General features: G+C 40.3%; 1 protein-coding gene across 1 annotated transcript; it reads left to right on the top strand.

The window, feature by feature from the left end:
• The first annotated feature begins 393 nt into the window (after positions 1 to 393).
• Positions 394 to 5,954, top strand: Bmp10 (bone morphogenetic protein 10). Its single transcript, XM_027934607.2, has 2 exons — positions 394 to 721; positions 5,014 to 5,954. The coding sequence occupies exons 1-2, from the start codon at positions 394 to 396 to the stop codon at positions 5,952 to 5,954; spliced, it is 1,269 nt and encodes a 422-aa protein (XP_027790408.1).
• The last annotated feature ends 12,497 nt before the right edge of the window (positions 5,955 to 18,451 follow it).

Below are 18,451 nucleotides of genomic sequence, written 5' to 3'. Positions count from 1 at the left end.
AAAGCAGAATATAGGCATTTCTGTTGAAAGGAAGCAAGAGCCTTTGCAACGAGAAAATTGTCCTATCTCTCAACCAGTGTCAGAATGTGGAAATGTTTACAAAATGCTCATTAAAAGAAAAAGGGATTGCAAGATAGAAACAAAATCTAGTGCACAAGTTTACACTAAGGAGATAAGAAAGGCTAGGCCCCTCTAGGGGATTTTGTTAGCCAATTACTGCAACCTGACTTTTGGGGGGAGAGGAAGAATGAAAGGGGGAGGGGGAGAGAGAGGAAGAGCTTCCAAACTTGTCTGCAGTGACATGAGACATTTACGCTCTGCTAGATAAAACTGCCACTTAGAGCCCAGGAGAGCTAGACTTTCCTGGGTTGGCCTGGAGGCTTGAGCGGAGTCATGGATTCTCTGGTCCTGCGGCTGTGCGCTGTCTTCTGCCTGGTGGCTCACTCCGTTTCTGGCAGTCCCATCATGGGCCTTGAGCCTCTGGAAGAAGATATGCCCTTCTTTGATGATGTCTTCTCAGAGCAAGATGGTGTTGACTTTAACACACTGCTGCAGAGCATGAAGGACGAGTTCCTCAAGACGTTGAACCTGTCGGACATCCCTATGCAGGACTCAGCCAAGGTGGACCCACCAGAGTATATGCTGGAACTCTACAACAAATTCGCCACAGACCGGACCTCCATGCCCTCTGCCAACATCATCAGGAGTTTCAAGAATGAAGGTAAGTCTGCATTTTCACTGATGAACTTTGGCTTGGGCTTTTTCCAAGAAGGTAATTTTCAATGCATGGGAATATGGATAAGGATGAATACATCCATTTGGGGGTATATATATACCGATAACCCCAAACAGTGCCAATTTTGATCTATACCATTTATATGGTTGTTTTGGAACCCCCCAAAAGGCACAGAAAAACACCTTTTAATAAAAAGCCGCAGAATGTCTATAGTTATGATATCCTAAGATCTTTAAAAAGTTTCAATTTAGGCAACAAGTAACACAAAACTATTGCTGGGCTGCTTATATTTTTGTCACTTTCCAGATGGGCCTCAATTTCCATTTTGGTTTTTACTTAGAATGGAAATAGTAAAAAAACATAAAAGCCTGGAAAGTCATGTTTTTTGTTGTTGTTGTTTTGCTCAAACTTTGGATGCTTCTATTTTGTTACCTTATTTAAGAAATCTTAGAATAGGATGGAGACTTGGATTGTGCAGATGCTTCCTGAAGTTGAACTGTGTTTGGTATGTTATGTACATCCTTGGAGCACTGTTTATAGGAAGTATGCAATTAATGATCCAGCTTGTCATTTCTGTATCTTTATGAAGAGGAATGTACAAGCTTTAAATTATTGCTGAGAAGTGTGTTTTCTCCTCTCACATCTTTAAATTCAGTAACTAGAACTAGAGAGCTAGCAAGTTAATCCTTTATTTAGTACGGTAGAGGAAAATTATCTATGATAGAAGCTATGGATTGAAGGAGATGAATTCTTTAGTATTTTCCAATCATACTTTTACAATCATTAAGCAGACATAAAAGAGGTTTTGATTGATGTTGTCCAGATGTTCTGAAAGCCAAAAGGCAGTGGCAAGAAAGAACTCAAGATATGAAATTTTGAGAGTTGGTTGACTTGGGTATTTATGGATAATTAATTTACTCTATCCAAGCCTCAATTTCCTTATCCATAAAATGGGAGCCGTAATACCAACATAACACAGTTGAGGGAATCATGTGTTGCTACAGATAAGCACTTTGGTTTCCTATGAAGGGCTGGAAAAACTTTAATTGTTATGAATTCATTGCTTAAAATTGTAGGCATTGGAATGTATGCTCACCAGGTATATCTTATGCCTTGAGATATTATTTGCCTTTAAAATTGACTGCTAAAATGTATATTTTGTAACATATTCCTAGTAGAAAAGCCAAGCTTAAAGATTCCTTTTGGAGGAGAGTTTGAATTGGAAACTGAGCAACCTCCTACTGTGGGAATGCTTCCTAAGGCTTCTCAGCACTTGTCCCAAGTGTCTGGCTCAGGGTGTGGTGGAGAAGTGTCTGCAAGCCCTGGGAAAACAAGAACACTTTCCATTCTCACTTCTCTTTGGAGGATTTGGGGAAGCCAGGTCAGAATGTGGGGTCTACCCAGTTTGTTATTGCTGAAGATCAGCGTAGGCAGGAGCACGTGTCTCCGTGGGCACTCAGCCGCTAAACCTCCCTCTGCCAGTCTGTGGGAGGAAATGCAGTCTGAAGACAAGTGTCCCCTCACTGATCTCACTCTGTTGGCTGCTATGATCTTCCATCTGGTCCTTCAGTTCTGCTCAGTGCAGACCCCAAATCTCCAAACTTAACTCACATGGGAAAAGCAAGTGCCATATCCAAAATGGGAAAACTATGCCTTCGGTTCCCTAGCTCCACTCCTCCCTCCTTGCATCGTCTAGGGAAGTCAGTTCTCTGCATTGAGATCTAGTCTCTTTTGGTGCAAAATAGACAGAGGATCCTACTTGAATTATGGGGACATTGTAAGAACTACTTAAGGTCACACTTGCAAAGCCCTTGGCATGTGAAATTTGTGAAGAACATGAGTTCTCTTACTTTAAAATGTAACTCCTTCATCTATCACTCACTTCATCTGCATATGAAAAGAACTTCAGTGAGTTAATTTAAAAAATAAATTTTATTGGCATACAGATATCTGCATTTATTTAAGGTATATAATCATATAGGTTTGCTCATATGTAAGCATCCACGGAAAGCATCACCATGACAAATACAGTGAGTCTATCCATTAGCACCATTTTTTTATAATATCCATTATGCAAATTTTTCCTTATTTGCCTTTGCAATCTCTCTCTGCCACTACAGAGAACTTTTACTTTGCACTTTTCTCATGGAGAGACCAGTCTCCTCTCCCATTTTTGGTCTTTTTGTGTTCCCTGTCCAGAGGAAGTAGTCTCCCTAATTTTTAGACTAGAGAGACAATTCCCAAGTTACTTCTGTTTCTTACCCCCAAACCTGATATGTTATAGATATATGTCATGCCCTTAACTCAGTTGGCCTGATGCCCAGAATCAACAAATAATTAACATCTTAAGACACTGTCTCTGTTTAAGGCATCATGGTAAAATACAGACGTAATAGGGAGTTTGAGTCATAGTAACTGCCCCAAGGATGTTGGCAATCTAGTTGTGAAGATTCATTCATAAAAATTACAACAGAAACAGAGTAAATGACAAAAGTCAGAGGGGAGACAGAGAGAGCAAGTGCTCAAGTGACTCATAACGGAAGCTTTCAGATAGGGACTTGTTGTAAGGAGGGTCTCACAGGGGAGAGGCCAGAGATGGATAGGGGAAGGTGAGGCAAGAGGGCCTTCTGAAGATAAAAAGAGCATATTTAAATGTGCAAAATACAGGGGGAAAGGGAGGTGTTTTTTAGGACATGAAGATATCAATTGTCCAAAAAAATATTAATAGAGCAATTGCAATTCTGTGCACTGAAGAGGATGAATAGGAACTGTGGCTGGATCGAAAGACCAAGACCCAGTTAAAGCAGGTCTTGACAGTCATCCCAGTGAGTTGAAATTCATTGCATAGCTCAGTATTTCCCACTAGCAGTGTGGAAGGTTATTTTGGGTGGTACTCAGAATTGTGAAACTGTGAAATACATGAAAAATCATTACATATTTTTATTAATGTAGATTTTGTAAAATTCCAAATAATTATCACCTCAACCATAAGCCTTTCTGGTCTTTTAAGAGACATTAAGTATAAATTAATTAGATAAAGTTGAATAAAAGTATGAAAATAATATAATCTGGTAGGGATCCCACTGAAATCATGAGCTGGATATATAATTGGGGAATGTTGCTAAAGATGATAGAGAACCCCTCAATTGGTGGTCCTTGGTGTTGTGGAATCCTTGGACAGTCTGATGACAAATGTCCTCAGGGATTCTTTATAGATATATATTGCCTAAGTCAAGTATGCAGGAGCTTTGGGCTCACTGTAAAAATCTCAGGTAGAAAGTCCACATGATAGTTTGGAGGTGTGCTTCCATGACTAAAGGAACTTTTAAGAAGTGTTTCATAAAGGTTCTTGAGTGATTTGTATGCATGCTGAACTCCTTGCAAGGTGATGGAGGTACAAGACTAAGGCAATCCATCTGACCTCAGTATTCATTTTCTCCTACCCCTCCTTATAAAGGATCACAAAATCAACTGCCATGGTCCCTGATTAATGGCTGTTGTTATTGACCCTGATAGGCTTTGTTGACTAGAGCCAAGGCCAACAAACTTTTTTCTGCAAAGGTCCAGAGATAGTCAATATTTTAGACTTTGCAGGTCATATGTTCTCTGTTGAGACTACCTAACTCTGCCCTCAACCATAGACAATGGAGAAATAAATGGGTGAGGCTGTGCTCCAATAAAGCTTTATTTAAAAAAAAACAAAACAGGTAGCAGGCTCAATTTGGCCCATGAGCCATAGTCTACATGAAGATCTTTCAGGAAGATCAGTGCCCAACTGGAAGGCCAGATCTCCAACTCTGTGGGGATCTCCACCCATGATAAACACAAACAGGAAAAGTCATGAAGTCATTATCCATGAGAAACTACAAGAAAAGAACAATCACCACACACCCCATTTAATGACTCTTTACTGGTTAGAAAAATAGAGTGCTCTTCCACGCCATCTCCAAGGTCCCTTCCAGATCTATAACTCAAAGGAGGGTAAGTTACTCAAGGAAAGCTGAGTGAGAGTTCTCCCGTCCATTTGGCGGTCATTTTCTGTGTTAGTTCTGAATTCTCAACTCAGCTTAGCATTCTGTCATTGACCTTTTGGTATTTTCTGTGTCACAGAATATTAACATGGTTTTTGTTTTCATTGATCTTTTCCGCTTATTTACTCTACATCAAACTTCCTGCATGAGCAGGCCTTCTTCTGACGTAAATAAACATCTGTTTTTCTATAAAACATACAGCAAGTCTGATTTTTTGCAAATCTCCCCCCCCCCCTTTTTTTTCAGATCTGTTTTCTCAACCAGCCAGTTTTAATGGACTCCGAAAATACCCTCTCCTCTTCAATGTGTCCATCCCTCACCATGAAGAAGTGATCATGGCTGAACTCAGGTTGTACACGCTGGTGCAAAGAGATCGCATGATATATGATGGAGTGGACCGGAAAATTACCATTTTTGAAGTACTAGACAGTGAAGGGGACAACGAGGCTGAAAGAAACATGCTAGTCCTAGTGTCAGGGGAGATCTATGGAACCAACAGTGAGTGGGAGACGTTCGACGTCACGGATGCCATCAGACGTTGGCAAAAGTCAGGCTCGTCCACCCACCAGCTGGAGGTCCACATTGAGAGCAGACATGACCAGATCGAAGATGCCGGAAGGGGACAACTGGAAATAGACACCAGTGCCCAGAATAAGCATGACCCTTTGCTTGTTGTGTATTCTGATGACCAAAGCAATGACAAGGAGCAGAAGGAGGAATTGAATGAAATGATCGCCCATGAGCAAATCCCGGAGCTGGATAACCTGGACCTGGATGGTTTTTCCAGTGGACCTGGGGAAGAGGCTTTGCTACAGATGAGGTCGAACATCATCTATGACTCCACGGCCCGAATCAGGAGGAACGCCAAAGGAAACTACTGCAAGAGGACCCCGCTGTACATCGACTTCAAGGAGATTGGCTGGGACTCCTGGATCATCGCTCCCCCAGGATACGAAGCCTATGAATGCCGTGGTGTTTGTAATTACCCCCTGGCAGAGCATCTCACGCCCACAAAGCATGCCATTATCCAAGCCTTGGTCCACCTCAAGAATTCCCAGAAAGCTTCCAAAGCCTGCTGTGTGCCAACCAAGCTCGAGCCCATCTCGATCCTCTACTTAGACAAAGGTGTCGTCACCTACAAGTTTAAATATGAAGGCATGGCGGTCTCTGAATGTGGCTGTAGATAGGAGTCCTGTGGCTTATTTAATAACTGTAAATGTGTATATTTTGTGTTTTATTTAATGAGACTATTTAATGAGGGTGTACAGATAACAGAGGCTTGCTGCCTTAGGGAAATGGACAGATTGGTTTATTGTAGGAAACGCATATTTTGCTAAACAATCTAGTCCCTTGCAAACTGTTTTCGTCTGAACTTGCCATTTCCAGGCAGTCCCATCTTTAATAGGAATGGCAAGTCACACTACTTATTCTCCAAATCAATATGGAAAGAGCAACCCCCAGCAAAATACAGCACCAGAAAATATGTCTATAAGTATATGTGGACATACATGAAATTAGGAAAATCTTTGGCTCTAGAGGAAGATAATACTCATATACATGCATGACTCACTGAAATATATATGTATGAAAAGCCAATGTTACGTTCTCAGTCACCTCTTCTCTGAATAGGGTCTATGTCACTATTAAATTCACATCAGGAATTTAATAGTCGTAGGAAGTATTAACCACTGTAGGAAGACATCTGAAGATATCCTGTTATCTTCAGAGTGTCTGAAATACTCTGGAAAGTGTAGCTGTTGTCAGTTGAGTTCTGCCATGGCTCAGAGCAGCAGGCCTGGTGAAGGAGGCTGCATGCTCGAGAGGAAGGTTTTTAAGATAACAGAAACCAAACAGCTCCGGGAGGCAGTAGCTCCAGAGGTACAACAGCACAATAGCAAAGAAGGAGCCCCATAGGGACTAAAGTGCTCTAAAGGGTAGCGCCTGGTCAAGAATTGAAGACAGAGGGGACTTGGGGATGAACTCAGATGATAGGTCTTTCTGGCTGCAGGGTGTAGAGCAGTTGGGAGAGGGAGAGGTGGGAAGGATATAGATGCTGTCCTCAGATGAGTTTGTAAAATCCAAAGCAGTTCTAATTGGCGAATCAAATCTTTTAGATGAAATAAAAATGATCAAAGAGCCAGAGGAGGGAAACAGAAGGGAACTTTTTGTCAGATTCTTCACTTCTTAAAATACTTGTCTGTGCTTCATAAACTTTCTCCCTTGCCTTTGCACCTCTGCTTTCTCTCTTTTCCTTCTTTCTCTCTTTCCCCAATTATCCTGTGTCCTCTGTCTCCATTGGCCTGCTGTGAGCCGGAGGGAGATCGCCAACAGATTTGCTCTCAGGGAAAAAGGAGTTAGTGATCTAATGTCTAGATTTCCCCATGATATTTAATTCGATTTTATTTTAATAATATCCTTCATTACATATTTTATTCATAAAGAAATCTTAAGTACAAGAAAAAGAACACCAGAATCCAAATGAATACATTGAAATGTGGGAATAGGCACATGAGCAATTGACTTACAAACTTAGCTTGAATTTTGAGATCAGATTTGCTCATGGTAAACACCTTGCAGCTTTCCCATTCTGCCTTCTTCCCATTTTGGAACTGGCCAGGACTTAGGGGCTGGGAAGTGTTCCCAACAGGAATGATCTGGCAGGCAGCTAATTCCGCCTAGATGGAATTTCGCCTAGGTTGGAAGGACATTGAGATTCTGGCTGCCGTTTTAGTGCCCCCGAGCAGAACCATGCTCTGTGCAGGAGGAACCAGAGTCCAGCAGGTCCCACGCCATCCTGATGTCTCCAGGCAGAGGACACAGACCATTTACACTAAAATAGAGAGTGTGGTTCCAGGATGTTGCCACACCCTGCAGAATGCTTCATTAGGAAATCTCGCGCTTTTTATTTTTAGCCCTGGAAAACTATTAGCTTCCTTTTTTGCAAACCTCTTGAGGTCATAAACTCATGTTGCCCTAGAAAAAGAGGTCAGGAAAGCTGTTTTGAAGATCCTTTTCCCAAGTTGCAGCTCAACTGTATACATTTATTGTTCATTGGTTCCCAGAGGGCAAATCCTCGGGAATTCTTTGCCCCTGGAAGAGTGATATTTTGACTATCAATGGGAATTGACAATTTGAGGTAACCATAGTACTCAGAAGCACTCGTTTCTGGTCTGACTTCCATGTGACATGTGGGCACATGTGTGTATGCTGTGCATGGGCAGGTGGCTTTGGGTAGCCTCGCTCAGCATCCTTGGTGGAAGATGGTGTATTTTTCATACTCCATGGTACGCCACGTAGTCTCAATACTCCAAGGTACTTCTCCTAAGGACACTGTAAGAGATAAACAGTAAAACCTCTTAAACTACATAGGATAGTTTTTTGGTAAGTTTTATTTATTTTTATGTCTAAAACACATAAGAGAGTGGTGTGCTGGTAAATCCTTTACAACCAGCATGCGAGGGTGGGAAAGAGTCCTGATTCACAAATCTCAGTAGTGTGAATACCCTCACCATGGCCTACTTTAAGCTACCAATGTGATCCCATTTGGCTTGCAAACTTCCTGAATCTATAACAATCAGCTCTAGGGAGCTGTGTGTGTGGCAGCCCCAGCAATCTACTGACATTAGCATGCCAATATTAGAAAGCTGACCAGGTGACAACCCCTTCATCCTGGGTGCCCACTGCTGGCTCTACCAAGTTTCTAGAGAATCCTTGTCTTGAGCACTTGTAATCACTCTGCTGTAGAAGAGAGGTGAAAACCTAGGCTGTCTGCAATCAGGCTGCATATCCCAAACGTTTCTCCATTTACTGCAGTCTAGATATAAACCTGTGTTTCTATGATGTTCTTACTTGTAAAACAGGAAGACAGAATGTCACATATTGGATATTCAAGTGTTGCTAGTTGTGTGATTATTATTATTTGATTTCTTCTATTAAAAAGTGAAAAGTCAAAATACATAAAAAGGGGATTCTCCCTGCTTCTAATAGCACACCTGCAACTCTGCTGTATTACTACAAAGCCATACAATTGTCAGATCCTTAGAGCTTTCTAATGTTTTCTTTGCTCATAGAGCTTTTGCTACAGCCCACACCAGTCTTTTATTTCTCTTCCTTAGAACAACAAAACAAAACAAATTTTATGGCAGAATTATGAGCACTGAAGTTGAAAAGCCTAAACTCCTGAGAAAAATTATAGCAGAGGCACTTGGGCAGCCCACAATCAAAATAGTCATGTAAAAGTTTCTAGGCTTCCTACTATTTATTGACTGATATATTTATTTTTGTAATATAGTGTAGAATACCAAATATTTTATTTTTATGTTTGTGATTCCCTCCTGAATATTCTTCTGTGCATTTCAAATAGTACCCTGTCCCAGAATATGGCTCACTTAGCATATATGGCCTGTATTTCCATCTCTCATTTTTTTTGCATCTAAATGTCCTGTTATTTTAAGGAGTCTTGTCCTAAGCTTGCCATAACTTTGTATATTTGTGTCTTGTAGGTATGCTGTGAGCCTCTTTGTGTATTCACTGATTTGTAAATAGTACAGTTTTAACCAAAGTGTCGATGTTCCAGAAAATAACTAACCAATAAATTGCCATGCCATTTCATAAGCTGACATTGTCATTTTCATCATGAGAGGCAGATACTGTCCAGCTGTGAGGGAACATGATTGCTACTCAGTGAATGGAGGTGTAACTAAATTGGATTCCACCTAAACAGATGTGCTCCATCTAAATGTACCCTTTGCCTTCACAGATCCACCAATTCAGAGACCCGATTGGCTAACTTTGTCATTGGACCAACTTCTCTCTAAATGTCAAAAATATTAATTCAGTGATTCCTCAAGAGTTGGCCTCAAAGGGCCAGATTCTTTTCCAATGTATCATTGTTGGTCTGGAAAATTAATGACACAAACTTGTTTTCGAAACTGTTACTAAATGTTTTCGTATTCTTTCTAATTTATAGTCTTCAAGTAAAAGATATATTTGTATAAAGAATTTTTATATATTATTTATTATTGAATTCATCAACAGAATACAAAGCCCAGGCATGTTCTGGCAAAACTATTTGTCATTTATCTGTGACCCAGAAGGACATCACTCTTTTTAAGGATTGTAGATCTTTGTCAGAGTCCGTAGATTATACTTAGCCCTTTGCGGTTCTGTAAGCTCATGTGGTAAAGGAAGGAACTGTGTCTCTGTGCATTTTCTTGCCCCTAAAAAAGGACGTTTGACTTCATCCATTAAATGGAAGGAAAGTAGATTATACTGTACTATAGCAGTAAAAATGGTGTTTCTGCATGTGGAAATGTACTCATAAGTTAATAACTCCATGAAGGAATAACTGTTGTGATCAGCATGTTTCTCTCACACACACAAGCACTAACTTTGTTGTTTTGTGAACAACTGGCCTGATTGTGGTGGGAAGACCTACTCACTGGTGCCCACCTGATGGGCTTCCATGCATGTGGGAAATCCATTAATACCTCAGATGCACCAGATCAGCCGAAGCACCATCACATTCTTGGGTAAAACTAATCTATTATTCATTTTCAGACTTATTTAGTGATTGTTAGATTGAAATGATGATGGAAATATCTTACACTGTGTTCAAAAACCAAATGTGTACATTTGAAGTCATCTTGTTAAATAAAATCAAAAAATTATTTTGACAAGAATTATTGGCAGCTATTTTTCCTTGAGATGAAAACTTTTTCTTGCAATGAAACTTCTTGCTGGATTCTTAGAGAATGGCCTGATGAAACGATCAGTTATTTGGAACTTCTCAATGGTCTCACTAGAAAGAAAGATTCTTAGTATATGGTTCTCTCATCTGATAAGACTTTGGGTAAATCCCCTAAATGCAGAGACAAACACAGAAAATGAAATTGGCTCCTTTGTCGCTAACTGGGAAATATTTCTCCTTCAAATTTCAAATGAGGCAAATTAAAGAGAAATTACTTTGGGAAAAATATTCAGGCTAAATTTTCACTATGATGATTAAACTCCACAGAATCTCAGTTACCTAGTATGCCCTACTCCCTTAAAGCATGCCAAAGCACTTTTCATCTCTGTGAATGTCACTGATGCAAAGGGAAACTGCTACCTTCTTAAGGGTACATATTACATTTTTAGAGGTCTCTGCCTCAACTACTCTTAGTTTAAGGAATAGTTTGGGTCATTATGTGTGCTAGTCACTGGAGACAGCAGCAAAGGTAAGCAGAAAGTTGTTAGTAATTCTTCCTTATAGGTTACTGAAGTCCATCCTGGTACCCCTTATAACCTCCCAATCCATAACTCTTGGGGCCTCACATGCGTGTCTAATCAGCCATCTTCATGATAGGTTTAAGGGTAGCTCTTCTGCCCTTCTGGGTCTACTGTTTGCTATTCCCTACAATGATGTGTGCTATGATTTGAATTTGTTCCCCAAGTTCATGTATTGGAAACTGAATCTACAAATCCATATGTTAATGATATTAATCGGTGGGACCCTTGGGTGGTGAGACCATTCACAGATCAGTGGCTAATGGGCTACGCAGAAGTGCTGTTTTATAAAAGTGAGCTCTCCCTGGCACTCTTGCTCCATCTCACTATGTGATGCCTCCCTCTGCCATATTATGATGCAGTAAGAAGACCCTTACCAAGTGCTGACCAGATGGCAGTTCCATGCTCTTGGACTTCCTGGCCTTCTGAACTGTGAGCTAAAGGATCTATTTTTAATGAATCACCTAGTCTCAGGTATTTTGTTATAGTAACAGAAAATAATGTGTATTTGAGCATGTGGCCAGTCAAAGGTGGTTTTCTCAACTGGATGGAAACAGATGGAAGGGCTGGACCTGGGCTGAACCTGTCACCTTACAGGCAACAGGCCTGGTTGTCAAACTCTGGTTGTCCTGATCTGGAAGGCAGTTCATTCTTATGGCAGAATGTGGGACTTGAGGGGCACAGAGATAGCCCAAGGTAGAATAAAATTCCTCCCATCAGATAATCATCCTGCATCTCATTTGAGGGGAATCCTCCAATATCCTGTCTGGCAGCCTATCTCTATCCAGGATGTTAGCAGGGAGAAAAGACCTTGTCCTTGGCTAAGTCCTCACAAGGTTGAACTGGGTGACCTGTCAGCTTCCTTCCCTCGTGACAGAGTTCCAGTCACGGGGGAAGGGAGCTGAGCACCCAAGATGGGCTTAAGCCAGGGTTGGACTGAGGAAGCCTGAAAAGCCATTCTTACAACTTGATTTTGAATCTTTTAGCAATCTATTAATTCTCTCCTATAATAAATAATTCCATTTATGGATGTCCCTCGGGGTGGGGCTTGGAACCACTCTCTACATGTGGTCTGACCTGAGTATGGAAGCTCTGGCTCTGCCGCTTTGTTCTGGGGTTTCTTTTCCACTGATGCGGGCTGGGATTGCATTGGGCAAACACAGGACTGCAAGTTACTGGGGGGCGGGGAGGTAGTTTAAGATAAAAACTAGTAAGAGAAAAAAATTATGTTCAAAGTGCATATTATACATGAATAATAGATTGTGAATTCTAAGCGTGCTCCTAATGTCAATTGATCTTTGTGGTATTGTGGGAAAATAAGGCCATGAGACTCACTGCATGTGACTCTAGTCACATGGACGAGAGCCCACTTTTGCACAGAAGTGACTATTTGTAAATAAGGGGCCTATTTGGAGAAGGTGAGAGCTTGTTAACTTGGGCGGTTATAAATGGATTATGTGATTATCTTGGACTCACTCTCTTGAACTGTCAGCTTACAAGAAACAGTTCCTGCCCTCTCTTAACTTTCCTCAGACCATTCACGCAGATCTGAAGTAGCTCGTCTCACCCCAAGAAAGCCCCCAAATTCACGGGTGCCTCTGTCCATTTTTACTTTAAAATGTGATTCTGAGAGTCATAAAAAAAATCAGGTCACCCAGTTCAAATTAAGATTCTTGACGGCAGATGTGGAGCTATATCAAATTGAAAGTCAGTAGAAAATTTTCACACACAGAATCCTGGGCCAACTTCCTTGCACAGCATGGAAATCATTTTAGAAAATCTAGCTCTAGCCTGTCATTAGTATTCCTGACTCAAATGTGTACCATAACCCATAATTGTGAGGAAACATCAGATGAACATTGGAGAACTTTCTACAAAATAAATGGTACATTTTAAAAAATCAATAAAAGGCAAAGGAACTGTACAAGATTAAAAGACACTAAAAAGATATGACAGCTAAGTGCAAAATATAATTCTGGGGCAAACCCTAGGCACCCCCCCACCCACCCCCTGCCAAATTCGTCAAAAGGACTTTTGTTAAACTCACTTCTTCTCTGCTAGTAGTTGGTAAACTATTAATTGCACATTCCTAAGTGACATTCATTTAAAGGAATCTTCTGCCTGATTACTGCTCTTTTTCTGAAGCAGTTAGAATTTGTCTTAGGAGGCACGAGGAGGCTTTTGCTCAATGCAGTGACTAAGAAGCCAGCAGCAGGCAGCTGTCATTCCAATGAGATCTTTGACCACTAGGCGAACTCAACAGAAGGCACAGAGCTCAGGGGAAAGTGTTCTTCAGAGTGGCCATACCTGCTGTTGATAAATGAGCTGGAACACAACATTTTCCTGAAATAACCAAGTTCAACACTCTATTCCCCGAAAGGAAGCATGCTTTTCAGGCAAGAAGCCATCTGTTCCAAGTGTTTAGAAAACAGCTCTCCAATCACTGGTAATTTAAACTTCCTTATACCCCAGTTCAATGTTTGATAAGGAAAGAGTGCTAACAGGATAGGAACTGAGTTACTATATTAAGAAACAGAACAAAAACCAGCCCCCTGCAGTTATTTTGTTTATGCTGCAGACCCATCTGTTTTAATTAACATCATATTTACATGAGATCAGCTCCTGTGACTTCTTTTGCTGTAACTTCACATGTTTTGCTCTTTGTTGTTTTTCATTTTTTTAAAAAAAGTTTCTGCAAAAATAAAATTGCAAAATATGATTGAATGGAGTGTAATGGTGGAATCACATGGTAGCACTCTATTTCCCAAGGGCCAGGCCGACTACAATAATAATTCCTAACACACGATTCTCCCTGCTTTATATGTGATGAACTAAATCACAGTGGAAGGAGGCACACATCAGAACTCACACAGCCAGGCAAGAGTTGAACTAGGACTTGAACTACATGTCATGCTGCTTTTTTGTTTAAAATAGTCATTTGCACTCTGAGTCCTGATGACCCATCCTCTATTTTTATTTCTTCCTAAGATTGTCGTAGGTCTGGAAGAAGTTTCAGGCTTTAGTTGCTCATGGGAGTTCTTTGAAAACCTGCAGTTCCTGTTACCTGACAGCTGGTTGCTGACTCCTGCAATATCCAGAGATTGGGAGTCCAGCCCAGGTTCTCGTGAGCTCATGTTCCATGTGCTTCTAGAAGTTTAATTAGATGATGTCTCATTGCTATCCTTTGCTGTGTATGAAGCCATACTTAAACAGTGCTTTGAACTATAAAGCTCTTTTGTTTTGCTCATGAATCTGGGGTTGACTTGGCCCTGGGGAGGGAATGGCTTCTTCTCTGGGGTGTCATACAGTCCAATGATGGCTGGGTCCTTATCATGTTGAACACACCTGGGGGAGATGATTCTTGGGTCTCTCTGTTCTCACTATGCTCGCTCCAAGTGACCACCTCAAGGTAACTAGACTTCTCCTGTATGGTGACAGAAAACTCCCAGAGTGTGTGTCTTAGAGGAAAAAGAAGCAGAAACTTATTACCTAGCCTTGAATGCCAGGCAGTGTCACCTCCTCCATATTCTATTTGGTAGGGGTGAATCACTAAGACCAACTCAGAATCAAGGGGAGGAGAATCAGACTCTACCTTTTGATGGGTGGTATATTGAGGAATTTTCAGACATCTTTTAAAACTTCCACAGATTGGATCCAAAAAACTTCTAAGTGGTTTCTGTCTCTCCTGTGGACTGTTTGTATCAGGTTTCTTTCCACTGCTAACCCAGTCCCTGCTCAACCATGACATCTCTTCTCCCCTTTTCTACTATTCTAGGTGTCCCTTCTCTCCTTTGACCTCCGGTTTTCTGGGTGGGGCTCTGACTGAAGTGCTTCCCATTCCCCTTCCCCTAAACACCATAAATGCATCAAATTCTCTTGTTTGAAGCAACACCTACTACATTTGAAATGATGGACAGCCACTCCTTCCTTCCCCTTAATTCCAGCAACCAGAGTTTAGCTAAATAAATTAAGACACATTAAAAAAAATCAAATAATAGCCACAAAAAACAATTTTTTAATAATACTTACATACATGAAAAATATTTCCTAATGGAATAACAATTCTTCTGAAGTCAAACCCATGATAGGAATTTTTAAACTCAATGATCCAAGATGGCTAAACAATTGTACTTCAGCTAGAATTGTAGACCCTTTTCAGTTATTTTTGTTTGCTAGTATATATTAAAGTTATATTTGGCATTCTTGCTCTTTGGAAAAAAGAAGAGAAGATTAAGTAGCTTAACCCAAGTTACCTTATCAATCAATGGAAGAACTAGTCATAAACTTACCTTTCTCAATTTCTGATACTAATACTCAATCTGGTGTGACCAGGATGTTTTTGATGAAGTTTTGTCCTAGGATTTTTTTTTTTGTCCTGTCTTAATACTTTTTTTTTTTTTGTCTGCTTTAATGAGGCAGAAAACAAACAACTCCAGATCCCTCTAGACTCTACAGTTTTCCAAACTTTCACGGATGTACTTGAACAAAAGTCATATTTTAACAAATAAATAGTGCCCAATGATATTTTTTTAGTAGGTAGGCATCCACATGATGTGGTCGAATGCCATCTGCTTGAGGAGTTGCAAAGTGAGAAGCAAAGTGCTTTTGAGACAACCCAGGATGTGGTGTTGAAAAGCTGCGTGTGGAGTAAGCAAAGGTTGAAGGCAGGGTGGATTCACACAGCGAGTACAGTAACCCAGTCCCATGATCTATCACCTTCAGGTTTGTTGTGTTTTGCCATGACAACTGCTTATCTTTAGTAGATGTTTTTGGATCCACAGCTGACACTTGAGGAAGTGGCTTTCCTTAACTGGCTTGACAAATATGAAAATTCAGCCAGAGAGCAGGAGATTTCCATATGGAGAATACTATGGAGACTATTACTACTCTTTTTATGTTCATGTACATGATGTAAAAAAAAAGACATTGAATGGAGAATGTTCATTACTCCAACCTCCTGGTATTCTCAATGAGATGTAATTAACCAACCATCTAAAGCTATTTGATCCAATCTAAAGCTATCACTGGGGCTTAAAATTGGTGAGGGGAAGATGAAACTTTTGCCTCTAACCCTTGCACCTCAGATGAATTAGATCAACCTGAGGTCCCAGTGTCATATGGCAGACTCTTCTGTGCCACTCTAACCCTGCATGACCAACTTCTTGTCCACTGATAGAAGGCCCTAGTTCCTTCTTCTCACACCATCAAAGGATTCCAGAGGTTTCTGAGAGCTTCATCGAACAGACGTGGCAACTTCAGAGATGAGAAAAGTAACAAACGGTGAGGTGGCCCAAGGCTTTGGACCACTGGAGAGCACAGGTCCCTGCCGTCAACAGTAGCAACAGTGAAATTCCAGATAAATGCTGCCATAATAGATTTTAGGCCACATCTTCCAGGTCATCTAGATCTTTTCAGAATAAACTAGAAATATGGAATTTAAAAGTTTAAAAATTTTCCATCTGATTCCACAAAGTGTTTACATGCTGGGATACACAGATAATTCATATCTGGGAGTTAAATTTGGATCCTAAGCTACCTCTTTTACCCTCTTTGGCTTTGAGGATAGTGTGAATACTGGGGGAATCACATTCCTCCCCCCATGCCTGTTCCCAATAAACCTACATTACAGTTCTGATAATATATGCAGAACTGCAGTAGTTTCTTTGGGGGCTCATCCCTCCATTTGGCTCCTAGCTGCCAGCCAGGAGTTGGGTCAGAAGCTTCGTTGCTTTTACTTTTATTTTGTTTCTGCTCTTCAAAGATGTAGAGCCAACAGCATTTTTGAAGTCCTCAATAAGCCTGTTAAGTATTGCTTTTGATTCTAGCATTGTTCCTGCCGTTCAATAACGGAATGGGACTTTCTTCAACCCAGAGCATTCTGCTTCGTTGGTTTTTAAGCTCATTTGTGCATCAGAATCATCTGACGGATAATTTCCAAAATAGATTCCCTGGGGTCACTGAGAAGAACCATATTTAGTCAAAGGCATATGACATAAGGCAGAAATTTATCACCTTAAAAGTGATTGCTCCAGGTTGGGATTGTGGCTTAGCAGTAGAATGCTCGACTCCCACATGCGGGATCCTGGGTTCGATCCTCAGCACCACACAAAAATAAATAAGTGAAATAAAGGTATTGTGTCCAACTACAACTAAAAAATAAATACTTTTTTTTTCAAAAAAGTGACTGCTCCTACAGAATGTGAGTTTATATAGGTTATATCTATCTATATTTACTCTGTCAGGGACTGAAAATTTCAAAATATGTACATATTAATGCATTTTAAGATGAAAAACCCATTGCATAAAAATATAAATAACATTTTTTGCTAGTGATATATTTGTCAAAACAAAACTGAGATCAAGAGGAGATCATCATTGCTTTACAATTTCATAAATCTCATCAATGTCTAACTTATTAGAAGGCGGCTGAACTCTTCATCTGTTTTGGCATTCAGTGCATTGCAATCTATTGTTTTGGTTGGAGTATATAAATAAAATTTAGCCTCATACAAATTTGTAAATGAAAAGAGAGTCATATTTTAAAAGCTTATTCCAATAATTATGGCTATTCCCATCAAAGCTATCTTAAAACATATTAATGAATTCTTTGTGCTTAGTTACATTAAAATCCACTGGTCTTCTTGCATTTTTTTTAACCCAAGCACAATTCTAAAATGTCATAAAGTTGTCATTTGGAAAATGGTCTGTTTGCGGACCTTCTAAATGTTGGCACATTTCATTACACAGTATTACCACTTGGCCTCTGGAAAACTCCTTCATAACTCTGGGAAAGAATTTGGATGATAAAAGCAAATAATGCCTTAGCATTATTATGAAAATAATTTTGACACCTATGGACCCTCTGATGTAGCAAAAAAATAAATAAAAAATAAAATAAAAGTAAAAGGCCTTTTCTAGAAATGCACAGATCTGAAGGCACCTTCAAGGCTGTACTTACTATAAATAGCTCAATAACCCTAAGAAGTATTCTCCATTTTCCTATGGTTTACTTTTCTTTCTTTCTTTCTTTTCTTTTTTTTTTTGGCGGGGGGGGGGGGGGGGGGGGTGCTGGAATTGAACTCAGGGGCACTCAACCACTGAGCCACATCCCCAGCCCTATTTTGTATTTTACTTAGAGACAGGGTCTCACTGAGTTGCTTAGCTACTTGCTGTTGCTGAGGCTGGCTTTGAACTCATGTCCTATGATTCACTTTTCAACATACAATGGAAGTTTTGTCCTTGAGTCAGTGTGTATCAATGGGACCTGGGTTGGCATTTGAAGAAAAAGTTGTTGTGAGAGACTGTCCCTCATGTTATGTGATATTTAATATCTCTGACCACCTTCACTAAATACAAGTAGCCTCCTACCCCATCCCAATCTTTATAAAAGCCCAGAACCCTAGATAAACCCCTTGGA

Source organism: Marmota flaviventris, chromosome 14 (genome assembly GCF_047511675.1).
Source record: "Marmota flaviventris isolate mMarFla1 chromosome 14, mMarFla1.hap1, whole genome shotgun sequence".
Lineage (NCBI taxonomy): Eukaryota > Metazoa > Chordata > Mammalia > Rodentia > Sciuridae > Marmota > Marmota flaviventris.
The sequence above is the reverse complement of the archived record's forward strand: the minus strand, read 5'-3'. Positions and strand labels throughout refer to the sequence as shown.